The sequence below is a fragment of the Podarcis gaigeae genome (assembly GCF_964106915.1).
Source record: "Podarcis gaigeae genome assembly, chromosome: 1".
Classification (NCBI taxonomy): Eukaryota; Metazoa; Chordata; class Lepidosauria; order Squamata; family Lacertidae; genus Podarcis; species Podarcis gaigeae.
In genome coordinates, this window is record NC_139678.1 from 84,536,037 (window position 1) to 84,555,070 (window position 19,034).

At 46.0% G+C, this 19,034-nt stretch overlaps 2 protein-coding genes across 3 annotated transcripts; one reads left to right on the top strand and one right to left on the bottom strand.

Moving 5' to 3' along the window:
• Positions 1-276: 276 nt before the first annotated feature.
• Positions 277-7,270, bottom strand: LOC310839175 (glycine N-acyltransferase-like protein 3). The gene is given in 7 exon segments (XM_083727630.1): positions 277-1,876; positions 3,063-3,567; positions 4,848-4,977; positions 5,324-5,450; positions 6,396-6,503; positions 6,947-7,100; positions 7,102-7,270. Coding segments are annotated over 6 exon segments (1,032 nt in total). The 5' UTR covers positions 7,203-7,270; the 3' UTR covers positions 277-1,876; positions 3,063-3,155.
• Positions 7,271-9,675: 2,405 nt separating this feature from the next.
• On the top strand, positions 9,676-18,421 carry AIP (AHR interacting HSP90 co-chaperone). Of its 2 annotated transcripts, none has more exons than XR_014561375.1 (6): positions 9,676-10,043; positions 11,924-12,103; positions 13,137-13,325; positions 13,734-13,910; positions 14,299-14,700; positions 15,176-18,421. XR_014561375.1 is itself a non-coding variant. In XM_083727636.1 (6 exons), exons 1-6 carry the CDS (start codon positions 9,945-9,947, stop codon positions 15,620-15,622), a joined length of 993 nt encoding a protein of 330 aa, XP_083583762.1. In that variant the 5' UTR covers positions 9,676-9,944; the 3' UTR covers positions 15,623-18,421. The 2 variants fall into 2 exon arrangements, 1 of the variants encoding a protein (XP_083583762.1); XM_083727636.1 differs by having other exon boundaries at positions 14,299-14,440; positions 15,417-18,421.
• Positions 18,422-19,034: the final 613 nt, after the last annotated feature.

Sequence of the window (19,034 nt, forward strand, 5' to 3'; positions counted from 1 at the left end):
CAAACCAGCCAGCTAAGGTGAGGTTAGCCCCCCGTCCTCATTCCTGTACGATCTGTGCTACTCGCTCTTGGACCTTCTATGATTTCACAAAAAAAGCACGGTTGCTGCTACTCACGTCACATTACCATCTCCAAAAAGAAATGCTAGGTTTGTGAGGGACGGAGGTGGCGGTTTGCCATATTTGTCTACTGCCTAAAGATAAGCTTTTAGATGGGGGAATTTTGTACACTCCTTTGCAAATTATAAAAGGCAGTTACATTTCCAGTCATATTTTTCTTCTTGGCTCTCATCTTACACTCACTCTAGATGGCATTTAGGGGCTGGTTGGTTTGTGGATTGGAGCAAGGCCGCCATTTCTTGGAGGATGAATGGATCAAACTGCACTAGTATGTGACCAAATAGATAATAATGAATATGAATTAGGGTGATGAACATAGGTGAACGTAATGTCATGAAATGCAAAAGCAGCTGCATATCTACTATGCTGGTGGGGCCAGTAGTACAGGTAAGATACTTACATTTCTAAGAGCCTAAACTGGCCTTCATCAGTATGGTACCCACCAGATATTTTGGACTACAACTCACATCATCACTGATTATTAGTCATTCTAGCTGGGATGGATGGGAGTTATGCCCTTCAGATGTTTTTGTAGCTAGAATAAGAAACATCTTGTCTAAATGGATAAAGAGGATGGGAGTGAAGATGATGCAGAGAATTGCCCACAAGTACTAAGGGTACGCACACACACCTGTGCAATTTTCCAGTAAACTATTAACATTGTACCAGACAATGTGTGTGTTCCCCCAAGCTTAGGTAGGACCTCTTGTTCTTGGCTCCTAGAACAGCTAAATTCATTATTACAGGGTTGTTGGGTGGGTTTGTGGGGGGTTTTTTAAAGTACTTTGTACTTGCTCAAATGTAGCTATTTTATTCCTTGGTATCAGTAAAGTTTGAGTTGTTATTTGAAGCTGTCGTTCAGCAATGATGAACAGGCATGAGAAATGGGCTCCCAACAGTAGCCCTTGTGGTATACTGCTGGAAGTGCCCTCTTGCGTTGAATACTAGAAACTATGGGAAGAATTAAGCTTCACACTCTTCTGTCACTCTTTCTGCTTGCCAGACAGACCAATCTCTCCTCTCCTCCCACCACATTCTGTTCTTGGGGTTCTCTCAACACCTCCCACCCTGTGAGCCAATTTCAGGGGACACATGGCACAAGGAGAAAGCCCTATTGTGTTAGCAGAACTCCTGTGTGGGCTTCTGATGGGGGACCAGTTCGTTGACTCTGGCCCTATGTATCATCTACTGGTCCTCAGGCCAAACAGTGTGCATTTTACAAATGTGATATACTTTAATTGGAATTTTCTGGTGTTAAAGTAAAATATTATATAGCACATGCCTTAACAGTTATCTGCAGCGATTGCACATAGCTTCTCCCAATACTTCATTTAAGGTTCTGTTTACAGACATTATCATTTCGATTACTGAGCTTCTACAAGAGGTCTACAGTAATGTTTTGTCAGGGCATAAACAGGGAGCAGCACTATTAGGTTAGCCAACTGGAGGCTTCAAACCTGTCAAAAATTCTCAGTAGACTTCCTTCAGTCATTTTGATTCATCATGATACAGTTCTGAAGCCTGGGAGTTTGTATCCTTCTGGGTGGCCCAGCAACCGTCAGATAAAACTCTTCCAGGAGCACAGATGGAATCGGTGAAAATCAAATCTATCCTTCATCTGCTGGCTATTTGTTTGAGGTCTGGATCAAATCGGTTTTAGCTGGAAAGGTATTGATTCAGCTTAGATGTCAACTGTAGGGCCAATGTGCTTGTGTCCAGATTATTAAGTGTGAACCTAGTTCTTGAAACTTCATACAACTTTATATATATATATATATATATGCAGGTTTTGGTGTCCTCGGGTGTCTTCCCGTGTAAAAGTTGGGGTGTCTAGGCGACGTTTCGACGAGGTCTCACTCGTCATCTTCAGGCTGGTGCTTTCGGCTTCTTGTTACTGGAACAGAGCGGGATCTCAATGTTTGAGTTCCTATAAATACTGTAGAGGGGGTGTGGTGTCTAGCCTCCAATGTTCTGGGCAGAGAGGAAGTTCCCAGGCTAGTGTGCCTTTTCTTCTTTTGTTCCTTAATTACTTGAGAGATACCTTGAGTGATTTCTTGAGTGATATCCTGAGTACCACTTAGGTGGGTCATTAGGTGTGGATTAGTTGCTAAAGTCTTTGTGTCTTGACCTCTTGAACTTTGTGAAGAGTTTTCCTGAGAAGATGGCTGTATTGCACTTAGTTGTGCTTTGGCTTGGCTTCGTGTATAGGGGCGAGCTGTGGTTTTGTGGCTTGTGTCAGCCAGATCTGTGTAGGGATTGCAGGGGGGTGCAGCATCCGGAGGTGCCACCATGGATTGGCTACTGGATGGTGTCAGTAATTCATCTGTGGAGACAGATGAATTACTGACACCATCCAGTAGCCAATCCATGGTGGCACCTCCGGATGCTGCACCCCCCTGCAATCCCTACACAGATCTGGCTGACACAAGCCACAAAACCACAGCTCGCCCCTATACACGAAGCCAAGCCAAAGCACAACTAAGTGCAATACAGCCATCTTCTCAGGAAAACTCTTCACAAAGTTCAAGAGGTCAAGACACAAAGACTTTAGCAACTAATCCACACCTAATGACCCACCTAAGTGGTACTCAGGATATCACTCAAGAAATCACTCAAGGTATCTCTCAAGTAATTAAGGAACAAAAGAAGAAAAGGCACACTAGCCTGGGAACTTCCTCTCTGCCCAGAACATTGGAGGCTAGACACCACACCCCCTCTACAGTATTTATAGGAACTCAAACATTGAGATCCCGCTCTGTTCCAGTAACAAGAAGCCGAAAGCACCAGCCTGAAGATGACGAGTGAGACCTCGTCGAAACGTCGCCTAGACACCCCAACTTTTACACGGGAAGACACCCGAGGACACCAAAACCTGCATTCCTGTACCCGTGAAAATCTACGAAAGCATATATATATATATATATATATATACATATACATATACATATACATATATATATATGAATTTTCTCATTTAAACCATCTGTTTTTGCTACCACTGGTTTATTTTTTACTGTCAGAGCTTTTGAATAGCCTGTCACAGCAGAGAAATGGGTGTATGCAGGTCATAGGACAAAAAGCAACTAGTAAAGTTGGCTTCAAGGCATTGTAGGGCTCTCTGCATTGATGTGTTGTTTTCCAGGACATCACCATAGACTGGGTAATTGAGGCTTTGTAGCTTCCTGCCTAGTGCTGCTATCACCAGCTGAATGTGGCCTTTGCCACGGTGCGCTGGCATGGTGTAAGCATGGGTCAGGCACCCAAATTGATCCAGCAGGACCCAAGAGATAGGACATCCTCCAGCATCCAGAAGGCAACTACTAGGGAAGCAGTCGATTAGCCGAGTCAGATAGCAGAGACTCTGCTCATTGCCACCTACACTCCAGGTCTCATTCAGCAGGGCAGCATGAGTGGTGTTGAGAGATGAGAGTTTCAGCTCTGATCCTGACCTGAAGAATGAAAGAAAGGTTAAGGCCTACCTTCAGAAGTAACAATTAAGGCACGATGAACCAGCCAGCTACAGCACCCAAGTGTCAAGCTTGAAGTCTGCAGATGGAGCTGGGGTGCCCTGCAACCACCTGAAGGTTAACATGACAAAGGGTGTAACTGAGCCCTCTGTGGGTTTCCTAGATCTACGAGCACATGGTGGTGCTTGTTTGATCTCTAGTCATGGAGAAGGGGAGGCCCTAGCTAGTTTATTATTTATTAAATTTATTCCCTACCGTTATTAGTGAGGGACCCAGTTTTTATGCTGACTTCCTTACTTGGGCTACATTTTTCCAGAATTAATCAAGAGGGAATGATGAGTGGCATTGTTATGAGACTTATTAAATGCCACTAATGTTGTTTGTTCCTGTACTTGCTGCAACAGAGTTAAATCTTGAATATTTAATACAGGCTTCCTCAAACTTGGCCCTCCAGATGGTTTGAGACTACAATTCCCATCATCCCTGACCACTGGTCCTGCTAGCTAGGGATCATGGGAGTTGTAGGCAAAAAGCATCTGGAGGGCCGAGTTTGAGGAAGCCTGATTTAGTACCAGCAAAGATTTAGTACAGAGGAGCTCATTACCTTGTGTAGATGCTATTAGCCCAGTGGACTCATAGTAGTATAAACTACAGCTATGCTTTTGGTAAGTTGATCCCACTCTACAGATGAAATGTTTCAGGAATATTAATCCTATGAAAGCACAATCCTTTATTGTAATATTTATCAACAGTACTGCCTGCCCAGTTGAATGTCCTCCCCTCCCCTTCCCATTTTACAGAGAACTTATCCGGTGGCCCTGATGAACATTACTAAGTATCTGCCTTTTGTAAAGCCTACAAATATGATTTACAGAGATACACAAACATTGGCTTACTAGCCAGCCATTGTTTGTGCTTCCTCCTAATCACCTTGCTTGTGTTCTTGGGCATGTGCAGAGTACCTGGGTAAGAAACGGATCATCTCTCATTTGAATTATGGGAAAAAATCAGAAACATTGAGGAGTCTTTCTGCAGTTACAACTGCCAAGGTCCTTGTCCTTTCTTTCTGAAAAGATAACTCTGCCTAGCATAAGAGTCACCTCTTGGCTTTGAGTTTATTTCCTCTTGCACATATTTCCCCCTGTTACAGGCCTCCAGTGAGTGGGCACCATGCTCTAAATTACTAGTGCACTGGCAAATGTCTCCTGCCTTCCTTGTATTGCTTGCTACCTGCAACCCCTGAGTCATAGAGTGTGACATACGTGGGTGTGGAAGAAGACAAATTCAAGGGTTTCTGCAGAACAAAAACCTGGGTCCGAGTCACCAGCTTTGCGGAGAAATGCTTGGCAGCTGCTAGGTTTTGAGATGTCTGATACACACCATCCTGCAGACCTGGGTGTAGAAAATGGTGAGGGGATTATTGAGGTGCTCAGAGGAGAGGGGCAGAAGTCACAGAAGCATAGACTACAACTCTATTATGGGAAAAGTAAAATGGTGATCACCTTAAGGAAGCCTTGCTCTGACTAGTGAAGAGGATTTCAGCAGCACCAAAACTAAGATTTTCTTCCACAGATGCAGAACAAGTGACAATAACACTTCTCTAAATGCATATGCCAATGTTGAAACAGTTTAGTACACACACACTCTTAAAACTTGTGCATACAATATTCCTTTTTTAAGAATTCTAAATTAGTAACACTGGCACATGCACAGAACTTTGGGTGTTGAGGTGTCTTACCCTGAAGTAAGAATTCTTGTTTCCAATCAATGGCATCAGAATCTTTCACCAATTTCTCATAGGCATCTAGGTCCTTATAGAAAACTGCACAAGATTGGGTAAAATAGTTCCTTTCTGAAGGCACTTTCTAGGCAAATACAAGCAGGAAAGATGGGATGAGGTCATTCCTTTGCACACACTAGCCCACCTAGGAGTCTTCATCTAAGGAGCAGGCATAAAAAGCTTTAAAACAGGTGGATAAGATTTTTATCATAGCAAACCCTCTGCAAGACATAGGCAACCACAGAAAGCACACATCAGATTGCTCATCTGATCAGTGACAAATGCCCCTCTTCAGATGATGGAGGTGCAATTTGCATCCAGCCTCAGATGATCAATCTCATCATTTTTAAAATTTCTCCCCTCTTTTTGCTCCTGCTCCCAATATCGGGGAGGTCTTTGATCTGATCAGGCCTCTGGGTTGGGGGTTTGCCACCCTTGTTTTAAACTAATTAAGTGTTACTATGCAAAATATGTGCAGTTTTTCTGTTTTAGGGGGCTCAAATGACTCCCCCCACTAGCATATCTGATGTAGAGAACAGCATTTCCCTAGCATTCAGCTGACAATATTTCATTGCCAGGAAAATATGCCCCAGCTTGTACCTCATTTATGAGTGTGCTGTGGAAAGTACTTGTGCAAAGGAGTTAGGCACCTGTTGTGGTGTTGTTGGCACCCTGGCAAGAGATAATTTCCTGCACCAGGAATGCTCCACCTCCCAATCCTATCTTCCCCACTATGACTCTTTGTATGTGGCTGTACTCTCTCTTGGGTAAAAGTGTGCATCATCCCCCTTTAAAAATAATGGGGCAGACATGTTGCTGCCCCAGCAACAATGCACCACACCCCTACACTATGAGAGCATAAGTACAAGTTACCAAGCTATCGGCACTAAATTGAGGTTAAGGCTAACATGCAAAATGATTGTTCCCACTGATAGTGCTTTCTTCGTCCTCACAATTCAAGCCCTTTGCTGATGCTACTCACAGAACCAAGACAAACATCCCTCTCTTAGGTGTCCCATCTCAGCAATACCTCTCTCTGGAGCCGTGCAATGACCACTTGGAAGCTGGGCCAGGAATCTACCAGTATCTCCTGATGGAAAGCGTTTCCCTGGCACACGTTCAGCACAGCCCCATGGACCTGATGGGACAAGAGGGAGGAGGCCCGGCAGGGCCATTTCAGCTATCTTGATGTAACAGAAACAGGAGCATTAAAAGAATTCAGATGTGTTCCTGGTTTCTTTCAAATGTCGCCTGTCAGTTTTGTGGCCAGCCTTGCCATTAACCTTGTCAGTGGTCACTTGATGCATGAAGCCAACAGTGAGTCATGACATTGCCAGCCCAACCTTATCTGCCATTTTCTGGAAAGCCCTTGTGCCCAGAGTACAGCTCCTTGATCCCCTGACATTTCCAGCTCTAAAGGATAAGAAAGAAACCACTACTCCCTTCCCTCAGATTCTTGAAGAGGTATCTGTCAAAGACTGGGCTCCTGGTGGTGTTCACATTAAGCTTTGGGTTGGAATCATCGCCCAAGCAGAGGTTCTGCATCTGCCTGGCAAAGAGCAGAGGAGGATGCCATCTCACCTTTAGAGATTCGGGGAAGCAGCTCCTCAGCTCTTTCTTCAGCACTCGAAGCTCATCCTTGTTGACTAACACCAGCATCTTCAGAGTAGGCTGGGCCTGCAGATGCTCCAGAAATGAAGACAAAGACCAATGGTGCTTGGGGTGAAAGGATCTAAACTTCCCTTTCAGCAAAAATCTGCCATGGCAGAAAAAGCAACACACATTTTAATGATGCTGGGATGTAGAAGTTTGCCAGTCTCAGATTTACTAGGGTCATATGACTGGGTAAATGCCACAGAACACAGACAATGAGCTGTACAAAATGGCACTGCTGTGCCTCCTTTCACACCTGGGCACTTGGAAATTGGAGTAAGTGCATTCAAGGTTAGTAACAGCTTGATCAGTAACAGGGTTCTGTCTCAACAGAGTCAGGAGTTTCTGATGAATTCAAAGTCCAAGGCAAAATAACTTTTGACTAAGTCATCTTGGGACATCATCTAGCAAGCTAGCTTGTTCCTGAGGCCTTCCCCTTCATTTGTTTAAGAGAATCACCTGGGGCTACTTCAACGCAGGGGCGCAGCTAGGTGCTCTGACACCTGGAGGGACGGGGGCGCCACAGCAATCTACCCAGGGGGGTGGCTGGCAAGCTGCCCATGGAGTCCGCCTGGCAGACACAAACCCCATGCTGCTGTTTCAGGCAGTGCGGGCTCCCAAGCCACCGCGTCACTCCCAGGAGAGACGTGTGGCTCAGGCGCACTGCAGGCTAGGCCCCGCAGTAAGTGATGCCCCCCACGGTGTGCCATTTTGTCACCCCCTCAGGGATGACACACGGGGCGGATTGCACCCCCTTCCTATGCCCCTGCTTCTATATTAACCCACCTTTCTGCAACACACTCTGCTGGTAGCACCCTGCATCCAACTTTCCTGGATTTTGGAATAGAGAGTAAATCAAATGGCATCTTATTTTTCTAAACTCTCCCAAGTGCTCTCAAACAGAAGAAAGGAGCACAATGTATTAAGTGGAGGAAGGAATCACCAGATCACTCTGGAGAAATTTCAGAATTCAAGTCTTTCATCGATTGCCTTTCATGTTAATTTACACTGGCATCTGTCACACAACATTCATGCAGGAATAACCTTTTTGCAGATGCGCTAGCATTGACAGCAGTGTTCAGTGTTTCCCAAATGCCAAGCACAGGACTTGGAATGCCCTTAGAGCTAGGGTCCTGGGCCTTTACTATTTGCACATGGTTGGGGCATGTGTGCATCAGCCAATGCGTCTTCTGCTTATCTCTCCATAACGAACGGCATCTGTCCCAATTCTCTCTTACTCAGCTGTTAAAGGTACAAGGTGCTTGTCCTGTGTGTCTGACAACCCTACACCAGTCAATAAAAGATTCTAGCTCCAGTGTGGACCCTTGGCACAATCTGATTTCTTTGTTAATGGCGAAGCAAGACCCAGATATGCAGAAATCAACCTTGTTGAATATATCCAAAAGCAAAAGTATAACTTATCATATTAAAACCTAGCAGGAGAAGCAGCAGCTGTCAGTGCTAGAAAGGCAGCTTAGATCTGAACTAAAAACACCAAAATACCTAACTGTGGTGTGTGGAGCTCTGTAGTGCTCCCATCTCCTCCTTAATTGGGCACTTACTGTCTGCAAAATGATATGAGGATGTTTCTGGATCCCGTTCTCGGGACCTTGCAAAAGGGAAAGGAAATATTCTCTTCAGCAGGGCCTCTTACCTGCCAGGTACAATGGAAAGGGCTAGAGTCCTCTTGTCAGTCTATTACACATTCATCAGAGGCGGTTAGGGGCGAAGCGAGAAGGCGGAGAGTCCTCTGCCAGATTGTTCTCATGCAGCAGACAAATGATTCATTCCCACATTTTCTGAGCCCACAGGGAAAATGGTTCAACCTAGCTTGGAAACAGTTATCCTGTCCCTGTCAAACATGTATTTTTATTTATTTATTGGTTAATTATTAAAAAACACACATCCCTAACATCCTAGTTAAGAAGGTGAAGAAGAATGTAAATGACAAAGCAGAAAAAAACTGAAGCTGGAGAAATGGGAAATTTGTGGCCAGCAGCCAGCTAGCACAAACGAGGACTAGGACAAAATCAAAATGAGAACAAAGCCTGCAAATGATGCAATGTAGGTGGGGGGGGGTGTTCTCCACAGGTCACACATGTTTAGCAAGGCCTCAGAAGGACCCTTATTTACTTTAAAAAGTGCACAACAATATATTTGAACTATATCTATTTATCTAGTGAAAATATCAGCCGTGTGTGGATATATAAAACTAAAAAGATAAATTTTATACACAATCCTACTATAGTATGTAAAATGTAAATATGCAAAATTCTTACATAATTACATTTTGTCTTTAGTTCACTCACTTCCCATGTTTTTGTAATCACTCAGACACTCATAATTTAATCACCACCCTTTTATTTGCAATCTAGCTATCATGAGGAAATTGACAAAGCCTAGGCACACGTACCTGGGAGTCATTTCCATTGAACTCAATGGAGCATATAGGATTGCATTGTAAAGATGCAATACGAAGTGCAATTACTAGGGCAGAGCTTTCCAAACTTTTCATGTTGGTGACATGATTAGCAGTATGCAGTAACTACTACGTTATATGCAGACTCAGTAGCTCCTGTACTAAGGCAAGGAGCTCCCCCGCAGACTAGGGAGACGCAACAGGCGCGCAAAGAAAAACGCGCAGGCGCAGACTGGGCTCAGGACGCTACTTGGGACAGGAGTTGAGAGCCCAGATCCGCGCAAGGCAGCAGCGCCGCCCGCCCCTTTGTTTACAATAAGTGTAGCCGACCGAGGCTGAGCCCGAGTCCTTCCGAAAGATTTCGGCTGCCGCCAGCCGCGTCCGAAGCCGGATACGGAAATAACCGACGACATCCGGCATCCGCCGAAGGGGGCTTCGGCGGCTCATCCGTAGGCTACGGAGACGCACGAAGGTTGCCTCGAAGCAAAACTCGGGCGAGGAGCCATCATGGCGGACCAGGTCGAGCAGCTCCGGGCGGATGGCATCCAGAAGCGGTTGGTGCAGGAAGGCCGAGGGCCCCAACCAGATTACCAAGATGGTACCAAGGTGAGAGAGGACGGTTTCTCAGGGCTGAGGCAAATAACGGAACGAGGCCGAGGAACACGCATGCGCAAGCGAGCGGCGATGACGCACGAGGAGGCTAAAATACGCGTGCGCGGTGAAGATAGTGGGGTGCGGGGTTTGCGAGTTGAGTTTGTTACCCACGCTTTATACATCCAGAATTTTGCTAACTCGAGGCTGATTCGTGCCTGCTTTCGAGATGGAGGGATTCTTCCCCCACCCCGCCCATAAATGTGCATTTTGCAAGCTGTGCTTCCAAGTCCACTTCGAATATGTGACGGGTTAATCCCGAGGGGGGGAAGGAAGTATGTGGGGGGGGGCCCTCTTATTTATTTAATAAAATGTATACACTGCTTGGGGGACGCGGGTGGCGCTGTGGTCTAAACCGCAGAGCCTAGGGCTTGCCGATCAGAAGGTCGGCGGTTCCCCAAAGCATCAATTGATACAAGAGACCCTGCCTCAACCTTCAAAACAGGATCATATTTGCAGTGAGAACAGACTTGGTGCTTGTAAACTGAATATGTGCATTAAAATAGGATAAAGCCACATCTGTGCTATCAGTAAACAGTTTACAGATTAATCTGCATAATTGGATAGTGAAGACACTTGACATGTGTTGCTTCTCCCAGTCGTAGTATGTGTGAGAGAAACCTTTATTCGTTTAAGAAGGGCCATAGGTGAGTAGCAGATCAGGTGCTTTGTATGCAGGTTCTGCACCAGGCATCTCCAATTAAAAGGAACAGATAGGAAGGGAGAGGAAAGGGCCTCCTCTTCCCGAGACCCTGTTGAGCAGCTGCTGCTAGTCAGAGCACGCAACCCTCAACTAGGGGGCAAATAGTCTGATCTGCTATAAAGTAGCTTCCTGGGATAAAAGTCACCTAAGCCACCTTCAGCTAGTAGCAGGTCTGTGTTTATAAGATGCTGAAGCCCCTTCCTGCATTTACACTTCCTAATGCAGTAACCCCCCCCCCTTTATTCTCTGCCTGAGAAATTGGGGGACAGAGACATTTATAAAGTTATTTTTATTTGCCGTATAATTTCCTACAGCTTCATGAATAACAGTTTCTTCTGGCCCAGTAGCTTGTGAGACCTGCTGCTCAATCCACCCGCATAGCAGTATGGTATGGTTAGTGGGCTGGTACAGGCTTGCGTTTAAGTCGTAGCCATGGGTGGCCAGGACTTGCATGTAGGTGAGTGAATGGGCTAGCAGAGGAGGGAATGGAGTGCTTTGATCCTCTGCATCCAGCTTGGTACTACAACTCTCCAGTCTTTCTTTGCCAGCTCCCAGCTGGCTGCTAAACATTTTTGTAGGCTAGGTAACTTTTCTGGGCTTATTTAAAACCCTGGGCTAGGACTTTCTATATCTATTTGCTGGTTGATTTGACCAGTTATTTAAATGGATGTTGAGAATCAAATTTGTATTTATTTAATGCTTCCCATATAAAATCCCAAAGTGATTTAGCAACATCCATATGTGTGTGTGTGTGCACATGTCAAGGACAGATACAGACCGGGGTGTGGGGGGTGTGGTGGAACACCACTTGAAAAGCTTATTGTAGAAAATGAAGGTTATTTGATAGGCACCGAAAAGATGAAAGAGTTGGTGCCTGCTTGATGCCATGAAATGGAGCTTCATAGGGTAGGTACCACCATGTTAAAGGTCCAGTTCCTACAGTGCATGGAATGGGTCAGCTAATAAGCTGAAATTTCTACAGACTCTGTTCTGAGCTTGATTGCTCTAACTCTTTCACTTGTATACAGTGAGGGCAATGTACTGGGCTATTAGCTTTATTCATCATATTAGAAGTTGGTGTAATACCACGCCAGTCCCTTGATCCAACCACTCTGCTTCCCCTTCTCTTCAGGTGACCTTCCACTACCGCACACTGCTTTGCAGTCCGGACCAGCGAGTCTTGGATGACAGCCGTACCCGAGGGAAGCCCATGGAGCTCATCATTGGCAAGAAATTCAAGCTGCCCGTTTGGGAGACTATCCTGCACACCATGAGAGAGGGAGAGATGGCTGAGTTCTTGTGTGACACAAAGGTAATCCTTGTGGGATGATCAGCCTCATAGAATTGTTGAGTTGGAAGGGACCACGAGGGTCATCTAGTCCAATCCCCTGCAATGCAGGAAGTGGGGCTCAAACCCATGACCTTGAGATTAAGAGTCTCCTGCTCTACCAACTGAGCTATCATAGAACCAACATTCTTAAGTCTTAATTAATGCATGAAGGGGTTAATGCCACAGAATAAGCTGTCCTGCCAGGCTTAGTTAGGTCACTTCCCCTTAGGTCATCAATCCTATTGTACTAACCTCCACGCACATCTACCTGAGAAGCTCAGCATGGCTCTCACAAACACTCTTTTGAGTTCCTAGACCAATCATTTAGAAACTTTAACCACTTTGTAACTTAGCCAACTTTTAGTGCCTGTGCAACTTTATGAAGCCATTCGAAGTCAGTAAACCATTTTTAACTTACCCAATGTGTGGTCTTTTTCTGTGTTAGGGGAGGAGGAAAACTTTGGAAGGAGCTTGGAAGGGTGTATTATGAAGGTCTAACAACTTATATTTCCACACTTTATTTTGCTGTATATTTTGCTATTTTAAATCTGCTGGGGTTCTCTCACTAAACAGTACTTGCCTCAGACTTGGATCTTGGTATCCAGGTACTCCTCTTTCTATATACCTGTTTTTAAATTGAACCCAGAACCCCCACTTCTGCAGCAAGCTAGCTTGGTCTAGTGTGGGAAGTGGCTTAGGCATACCAGGCAAGGAGAGGTCTCTTCCCTAGCCCTGGCATCTGTAGTTTCCCTAACACATCCTTATGCTTTCTTGGTGCAGAATTGGAGTTTCCTTGGCTGCAGCTTTCAGGATTCTCCTTCCACAACTCACAACTAAGTATTTGGATCTGGCACAGGTGATGGAATGCCAGATTTGTTCTTTTTGGAGAGACAATACACCATTTCAGCACGTGCACAAAATTTTATCTCATATCTTTGGGGCTGATGGTATTCCCTGAGAGAGGTTCTTCTCTCCTAGCAAGAAGGACTATGCCTGATCTTTTCTTTCTCTCCAGCATGTGGTCTTGTACCCAATGGTGTCAAAGAGCTTGAGGAACATTGCGGCTGGGAAGGATCCACTGGAGGGACAACGGCATTGCTGTGGCATTGCTCAGATGCATGAGCATCACTCCCTGGGTTACCCAGACCTCGATGAGCTGCAGCAGAACCCCCAGCCCCTCATCTTTGCCATTGAGATGCTCAAGGTGAGGGGAAGGAAAGGTGAGGTCCTCTGGGAGAGTCAGAATCAGGAGAGTGATGGCTCTCTTGTGTATTTGGGAGTTTCTCCTGTATGTGGGTGTATGGATGTGCAAGAAGGGAGGAGAAAGCTGATTCCCAACAGATCTGTCTTGGTGTCTGCTTTTATTTTCTTGGCTAAGTACATGAGATGATTTTGCTAGCTTTTTAAAGGTACCACACAGGGATGAAGCAGCAGCTGCCTACTGAGAACCCTCCTATTATTTCACTTCCCCCCATTCATAAATCTCATCAAAGACGTGTTTTTTTCTTACCTGTGCCCTGGGATGCAGAAGGCACACAGTCAGATGGGCTCTTACAGTGCTCAGATTGCCCCCGCTATCTAACCCAGCCTGCTGCCTTTGTGCCTTGCTTAGGTGGAAGTTCCTGGCACATACCGGCAAGATCCTTGGGCCATGTCAGATGACGAGAAAGTGAAGGCCGTGCCCCTGATCCACCAGGAAGGCAATGAGCTCTACAAGGAAGGCAAAGTGCAGGAGGCAGCTGCCAAGTACTATGATGCCATCGCTTGCCTCAAGAACCTGCAGATGAAGGTGACTGAAGGCGCGTCTTCCTCACACCCTAGTGCAGCTTCACTTTTGTCTCCACATTTGTGTTAAGAGGGTGGGTGTGTCAGCTCCGGATGTAGCAGGGATCCCACCTCCCTTGCATCATGCTGCAGAGGCAGATGTGAGTTGTGGATTGATAAGCAGGGTTGGCACCGCATAAAGGGCAGCCCTGCTTCCTGCGCAGTTCCTCCCCTGTCTTTCACTCCATAAGGTCTGCTCTGATGGCAGAGCTTCCAGGAGGCCACTCCTTTTCAGTCAACAGGGCCCTTGGTTGTGCTGCCCAGCCATCATAGCACCTCTGTTCTTATATGTAGGGGAACCTTTGAAATCCTCCAGCTGTGCCTCACACTCCTTTCCTTGTCCTGTACCCCAGGAGCAGCCCGGATCCCCAGACTGGATCCAGCTGGACCAACAAATCACCCCTTTGCTGCTGAATTACTGCCAGTGTAAGCTGTTGAACGAGGAGTATTACGAGGTGCTGGATCACTGCTCCTCTATTCTCAACAAGTATGAAGGTAAGGCATTTTGCTGGCCACATCATGCCCTAGTGGGGTCTGGGAAGCAGCTCTGAAAATAGGGAGTTGTGGGATTTGATCAATCTAACTTTGTGTTGCGAGAGACTGCATGTGGGGCAGAGGCGACCTACTGTGGTTTTAGAGAGCTAGCGTGGTATAGTGGTTAACGTATTGGACTAGGACCTGGGAGACCAGGGTGCAAATCTCCCAGACATGAAGCTCACTGGGTGACCTTGTGCTATGCTAGTCACTGTCTCCTAGCCCAGGGGTCTGCAACCCGCGGCTCCGGAGCCGCATGTGGCTCTTTTACACCTTTGCCGTGGTTCCAGGGCGGATACTAGCGAGGGGAGGAGGTGCATTGTGCGCCCTGACATTCCCCACTGTGGCGGGCGCTGTACTGGCTGTGACGTCGCATGGGGGCGGTGCGTGCGTTAGTCATGCACCGTCCCGACGTCACTTTCCCGCCCGCCTGCCCGCTACATTGTAAGGGGCATGTACGCTGGTCACTGTTTTGAAGGGGAGTGAAGAACACACACACACAAAATGGTAACTTGTTAATTTAACGTTTATTTCTATGAAGAGGAATAATTCTGAGGGGTCAAACAAAGAAATAATAAAAAAGTGACAAAAAAGTTATTTTTATAATGACGAGTTTTGCGGCTCCCAGTTTTTTTCCCTTTGGAAACAGGTCCAAGTGGCTCTTTTTGTCTTAAAGGTTGCAGACCCCTGTCCTAGCCTATCCAACCTCACAGGGTTGTGAAGATAAAATGAGAAGGGGAGAACCCTGGTGCACCACCTAGGGGAATAGGTGTGATATGTGTCATTTTAAATAAATAAGAGAGTCCTTGCATGTAACTGGGGTTGAGGAGGGAGCTTCGTATTGTGCCCTGGTTGAAAGTGGAATAGACCACTGGGTGGGCCTGGTCAGAGTGTACGGAGCCTGCCTGCATTACTCAGGTGCTGGCTCTCCCCGCAGATAACGTCAAAGCCTACTTCAAGCGAGCCAAGGCCCATGCTGCTGTTTGGAATGCAACCGAAGCGCAGGCTGACTTTGCCAAGGTCTTGCAGCTGGATCCGTCGTTGGGCCCTGTGGTTGCCCGGGAGCTGCGTAGCCTGGAGACCCGCTTACGTCAGAAAGAAGACGAGGACAAGATCCGTTTCAAAGGCATATTCTCCCAGTAGCCACCATGTCGCCTGCTGCTGTCCCACTTGGGACAGCTGAGGCTTTGCTGTCGGCGCTCTAGGGCCAGGCAGCGCCAATGGACCATGAGACTCCTTGGCTCAGGGCTAGTGCGGCCCTCCCCTTTGCACACATATTGGGGAAGTCGCCCTTTCTTGTCAGCAAAGTATGTTGCCTCTGTGCAAATAGCAGTATTTGCCAAAGGGAAGAGGGAGAGAGAAGGGAAGGCTTTCTGATTTCCCAGGCCAAAGAGGAATGTGTCTGCCAGATTAGGTGTGAGCCTCTTATGTTATCCCTCCAAGTGACCCTTTACCCTGTTCCATTGCACACAGTGCCTTTTCCTGTGTTGCTCATGAAGAGAGAAACTTAGCTTGTGTGAGAGCTGCCAGGAGATACTGTGAGGTATGCTTTGGGTTGTGAGCCAAGGCTGAATGGGCCATTTATGATGAGAGTTGCATGAAGGTGATCAGTTCTCCCTTTGAGTGCCATTCCTCCTTGCCATGCCCTCTGTGTGCAGTAGTGCATGTGTTTGCGCTTGTACTCAGTCCATCCTTGCTAGTGTGCAGGTGAGGTTGCCCTTTTCTGGCTGTGTGGGATGATGCCCCAGGATCCAAATACATCTCCCTTTGCGAGGGAACCTTAAGTGGTGTACTGCTGAGTAAGAAGGAACCAAACTGTTGGATACTCCATCCAGCAGGTCTTTTTAAAGGAAAAAGAGACACTGCACCTACTGCATTGTGGTTGTTGTGCTGGAAACCCTTGGCTTCTTTAGTTAAAGTGTGTTGTGGTGTGATAGGTCAACCATAGACATGTGGTGCCCTGTGCTGCTTTGCAATCTAGGAGGCTCTGCCGAATGCCAGCTTCCCTGTTACTTGATGTAATGGCTGCTGTCAACATTCCTTCTTGTTCCTGGTGCTTTGTAGCTGGTTGGAGGAAGAGGCACTTTAAAAAAAAAATCTGCTAAAATGAAGAACTCTTCATTTCTTTGGGCCTTTAGTACATGACTGAGAGAGAGGAGTCTTGTGCATGTTGTTTCTTGATGCCTCCAATAGCAAATATTCCAAACTGATGCAGCAAAGCAACAGGCCTCAGTCCTTCCTCCCTTCTCTGAGAGGTAGGGCTTGGGAGCAAATAGCAAAAGGTGAGGCCAGCCAACCAGCCCCTGCTAGAATGTATAGATTCGAGCAATATACTGTGCAGCATATTCTGAAACTCCAAGGGTGACTTTGATTAAGGGTGACTGTTGCCACCTTCTGAAACGTCTAAGCCACATCAAGTAGTACAGGTAATTGTTGGCACCAGTGACTTACCTAAGGCCAAGGGCACACCAGGAGGGCAGTGCCTCATAAGCACCAACTTTCCCTGTGAGTACAGCAGCCAACAGTAGGGGGATCATGTCAAAGGCTCAGAGAGTGTTTTTCCCTTCCTTCTGTGTAGGAAAAGATGATGGGTGGACATGCCGTCATAAGCAGCTATTTCCCTTTAATTATTTCAGAAACTGAATCAAAGACAGTCAGATTCACTGAAAGACTTGGGATGCAAAGAGCACCCAGGGCGTTCTTCCGTGAGGAAGGATCTTTGCCCCAACCCACCAAGGTTATTTGCTTGTTAGAATGGGTTTTGTGCTTGGATTGCCAATCTTGGATACAGAATCGGTGGAGTTCATACCTGAGCAATGTCAGGACAATGGGCTCTTATAATGCCTTGAATCCCTGTTGTATGGTGAGTGTGATTGCAGTCTTTGCCTGGACTGTGAAACTGGCCCTAAAAGTGGGAGATACCATTCACCTACCCAGTTCAAATTGGATTACTTGTGTTCCTACCAAATACATCTACAGAGCCAATAAGAATGTATGATTTAAATTTTTTTACATCTTCCCAGTTACCTTTCCTTTCAAATCAGTTTATTCTGTTTTGTTGGTCTGTGCTGTCTCTCTTCAGTATACATCCGTACACAGTGCAGACCCCCCTCCAGACTGTTTTCAGCACCAGTGTGCATAGCACGGTCTGTATAGCTGGATTAAAACCTGTAGCTGTCAAGGTGTCCCATAGGGAAAAGGCACCTTGCTTTTTCAAAGTACTGTGTGCCTGTACACTCCAACTTCTACTCCAGAGGGCAGCCCATTGTTCTGATATTACATGCACTTTCAGAGAAAATGGGATATCATCCAAACACCATACCAAATCAAAATTGAAATGTCATGAACCAAGCAGAAAGGAACACTTTGTTCATCCTTCTGTGGTTTTAAAATTTGCTACCCAGTGTATATTTAGCCTAGCACATGCCCTAGGGATAAAGTGGGTGAACAGAGAATGTGGGATCGAACGCCACAGTTGGCACAATCTATTATTTCTGTGCAGCTCCCATTCAGTTCAGCGGCTCTTACACTGGGGAACTTGGCAGTAGGTTGTGCTCAGTAATGGTCATCTAAATAACCACCAGTAGAATTCAGAGTTGTACAATAAAGTTTCCTCTCTACCACAAAGTACTGCAAGAAAATGTTTTTGCTTATGTTTTTTAATGGTTAGATTATGTATGTTGCCTGTCTTTGAGCTACAAAGGTTGTACTGCTTTTTTCTAGACCATATCTATATTTGGAGGAGGTAGGGCTTCGTTGGTCAGCTTTGAGTCTCATGCTACACCTATCAAAATCTCTGTACTGCTAGTGCAAATCAGTCGCAGAAGACAAGCCTGGCTAACACAGAATCTTTGGGAAATAATTTTTAAAAATCATTGTGTTTCTATATTGCAGGTTCAAGTGTATGGTATTTGTTTATATAAAAAACATATTCAAAAGCAATTTGGTGACAGTTCTGGCATCTTTGGGTCCTGGTGGAAACTAGAAAAGAAGCCAGAGGATTGAAAACTGGTGTGCTTAGTCTAGACCCCCGTTTACCTCTGAATTGCCGTCAGTAAGGAAAATTGCAACTTTTTCTTCCAAGAATGAAAACAAGTAATTTGGTATAAAGGAAAGTTGAAACATCTGTATACCTACTCTCCTGTTCAGTGGCTTGAACAAGGAGTTGGCGCAGGAAATCAACCCAGGCACAGCCTTGTAAGTAAAATTATTGTACCCTGTTCAGTTGACTTTCTGTAGCCTAATCCCTCCCCTCAGTGATGGGATAGCAATTTTATAAAGCAGCCCAGGAAAGAATAGAGCACTTCTGAAATATGAAAAGCTTTAGCCCATGGGCTGGATACCCATAAGCAGGTTTTTCTGCTCAATTATTATTATTTTTTGGTCGTCTGTTACTAATAATTGACAGAACTCACTGTTGTGAAAGTTTACATCTGCTTGCACAACAGGACTTCCACCTTATTTTCCTCACCTCTGCAGCCCCTATGGTTTCTAAAACTGTGGGAAGACTGCAGGGGGAAGGAGATGAAGATGGAGTTCCGCTATGCAAGTTCAT

Excerpts from the sequence above, each read along its gene's own strand:
- AIP (XM_083727636.1), top strand. The coding sequence starts at position 9,945 with ATGGCGGACCAGGTCGAGCAGCTCCGGGCGGATGGCATCCAGAAGCGG. Across the intron at positions 10,044-11,923 it reads ATTACCAAGATGGTACCAAG|GTGACCTTCCACTACCGCAC; the intron begins GTGAGAGAGGAC and ends CCTTCTCTTCAG. Across the intron at positions 13,911-14,298 it reads TCAAGAACCTGCAGATGAAG|GAGCAGCCCGGATCCCCAGA; the intron begins GTGACTGAAGGC and ends CCTGTACCCCAG.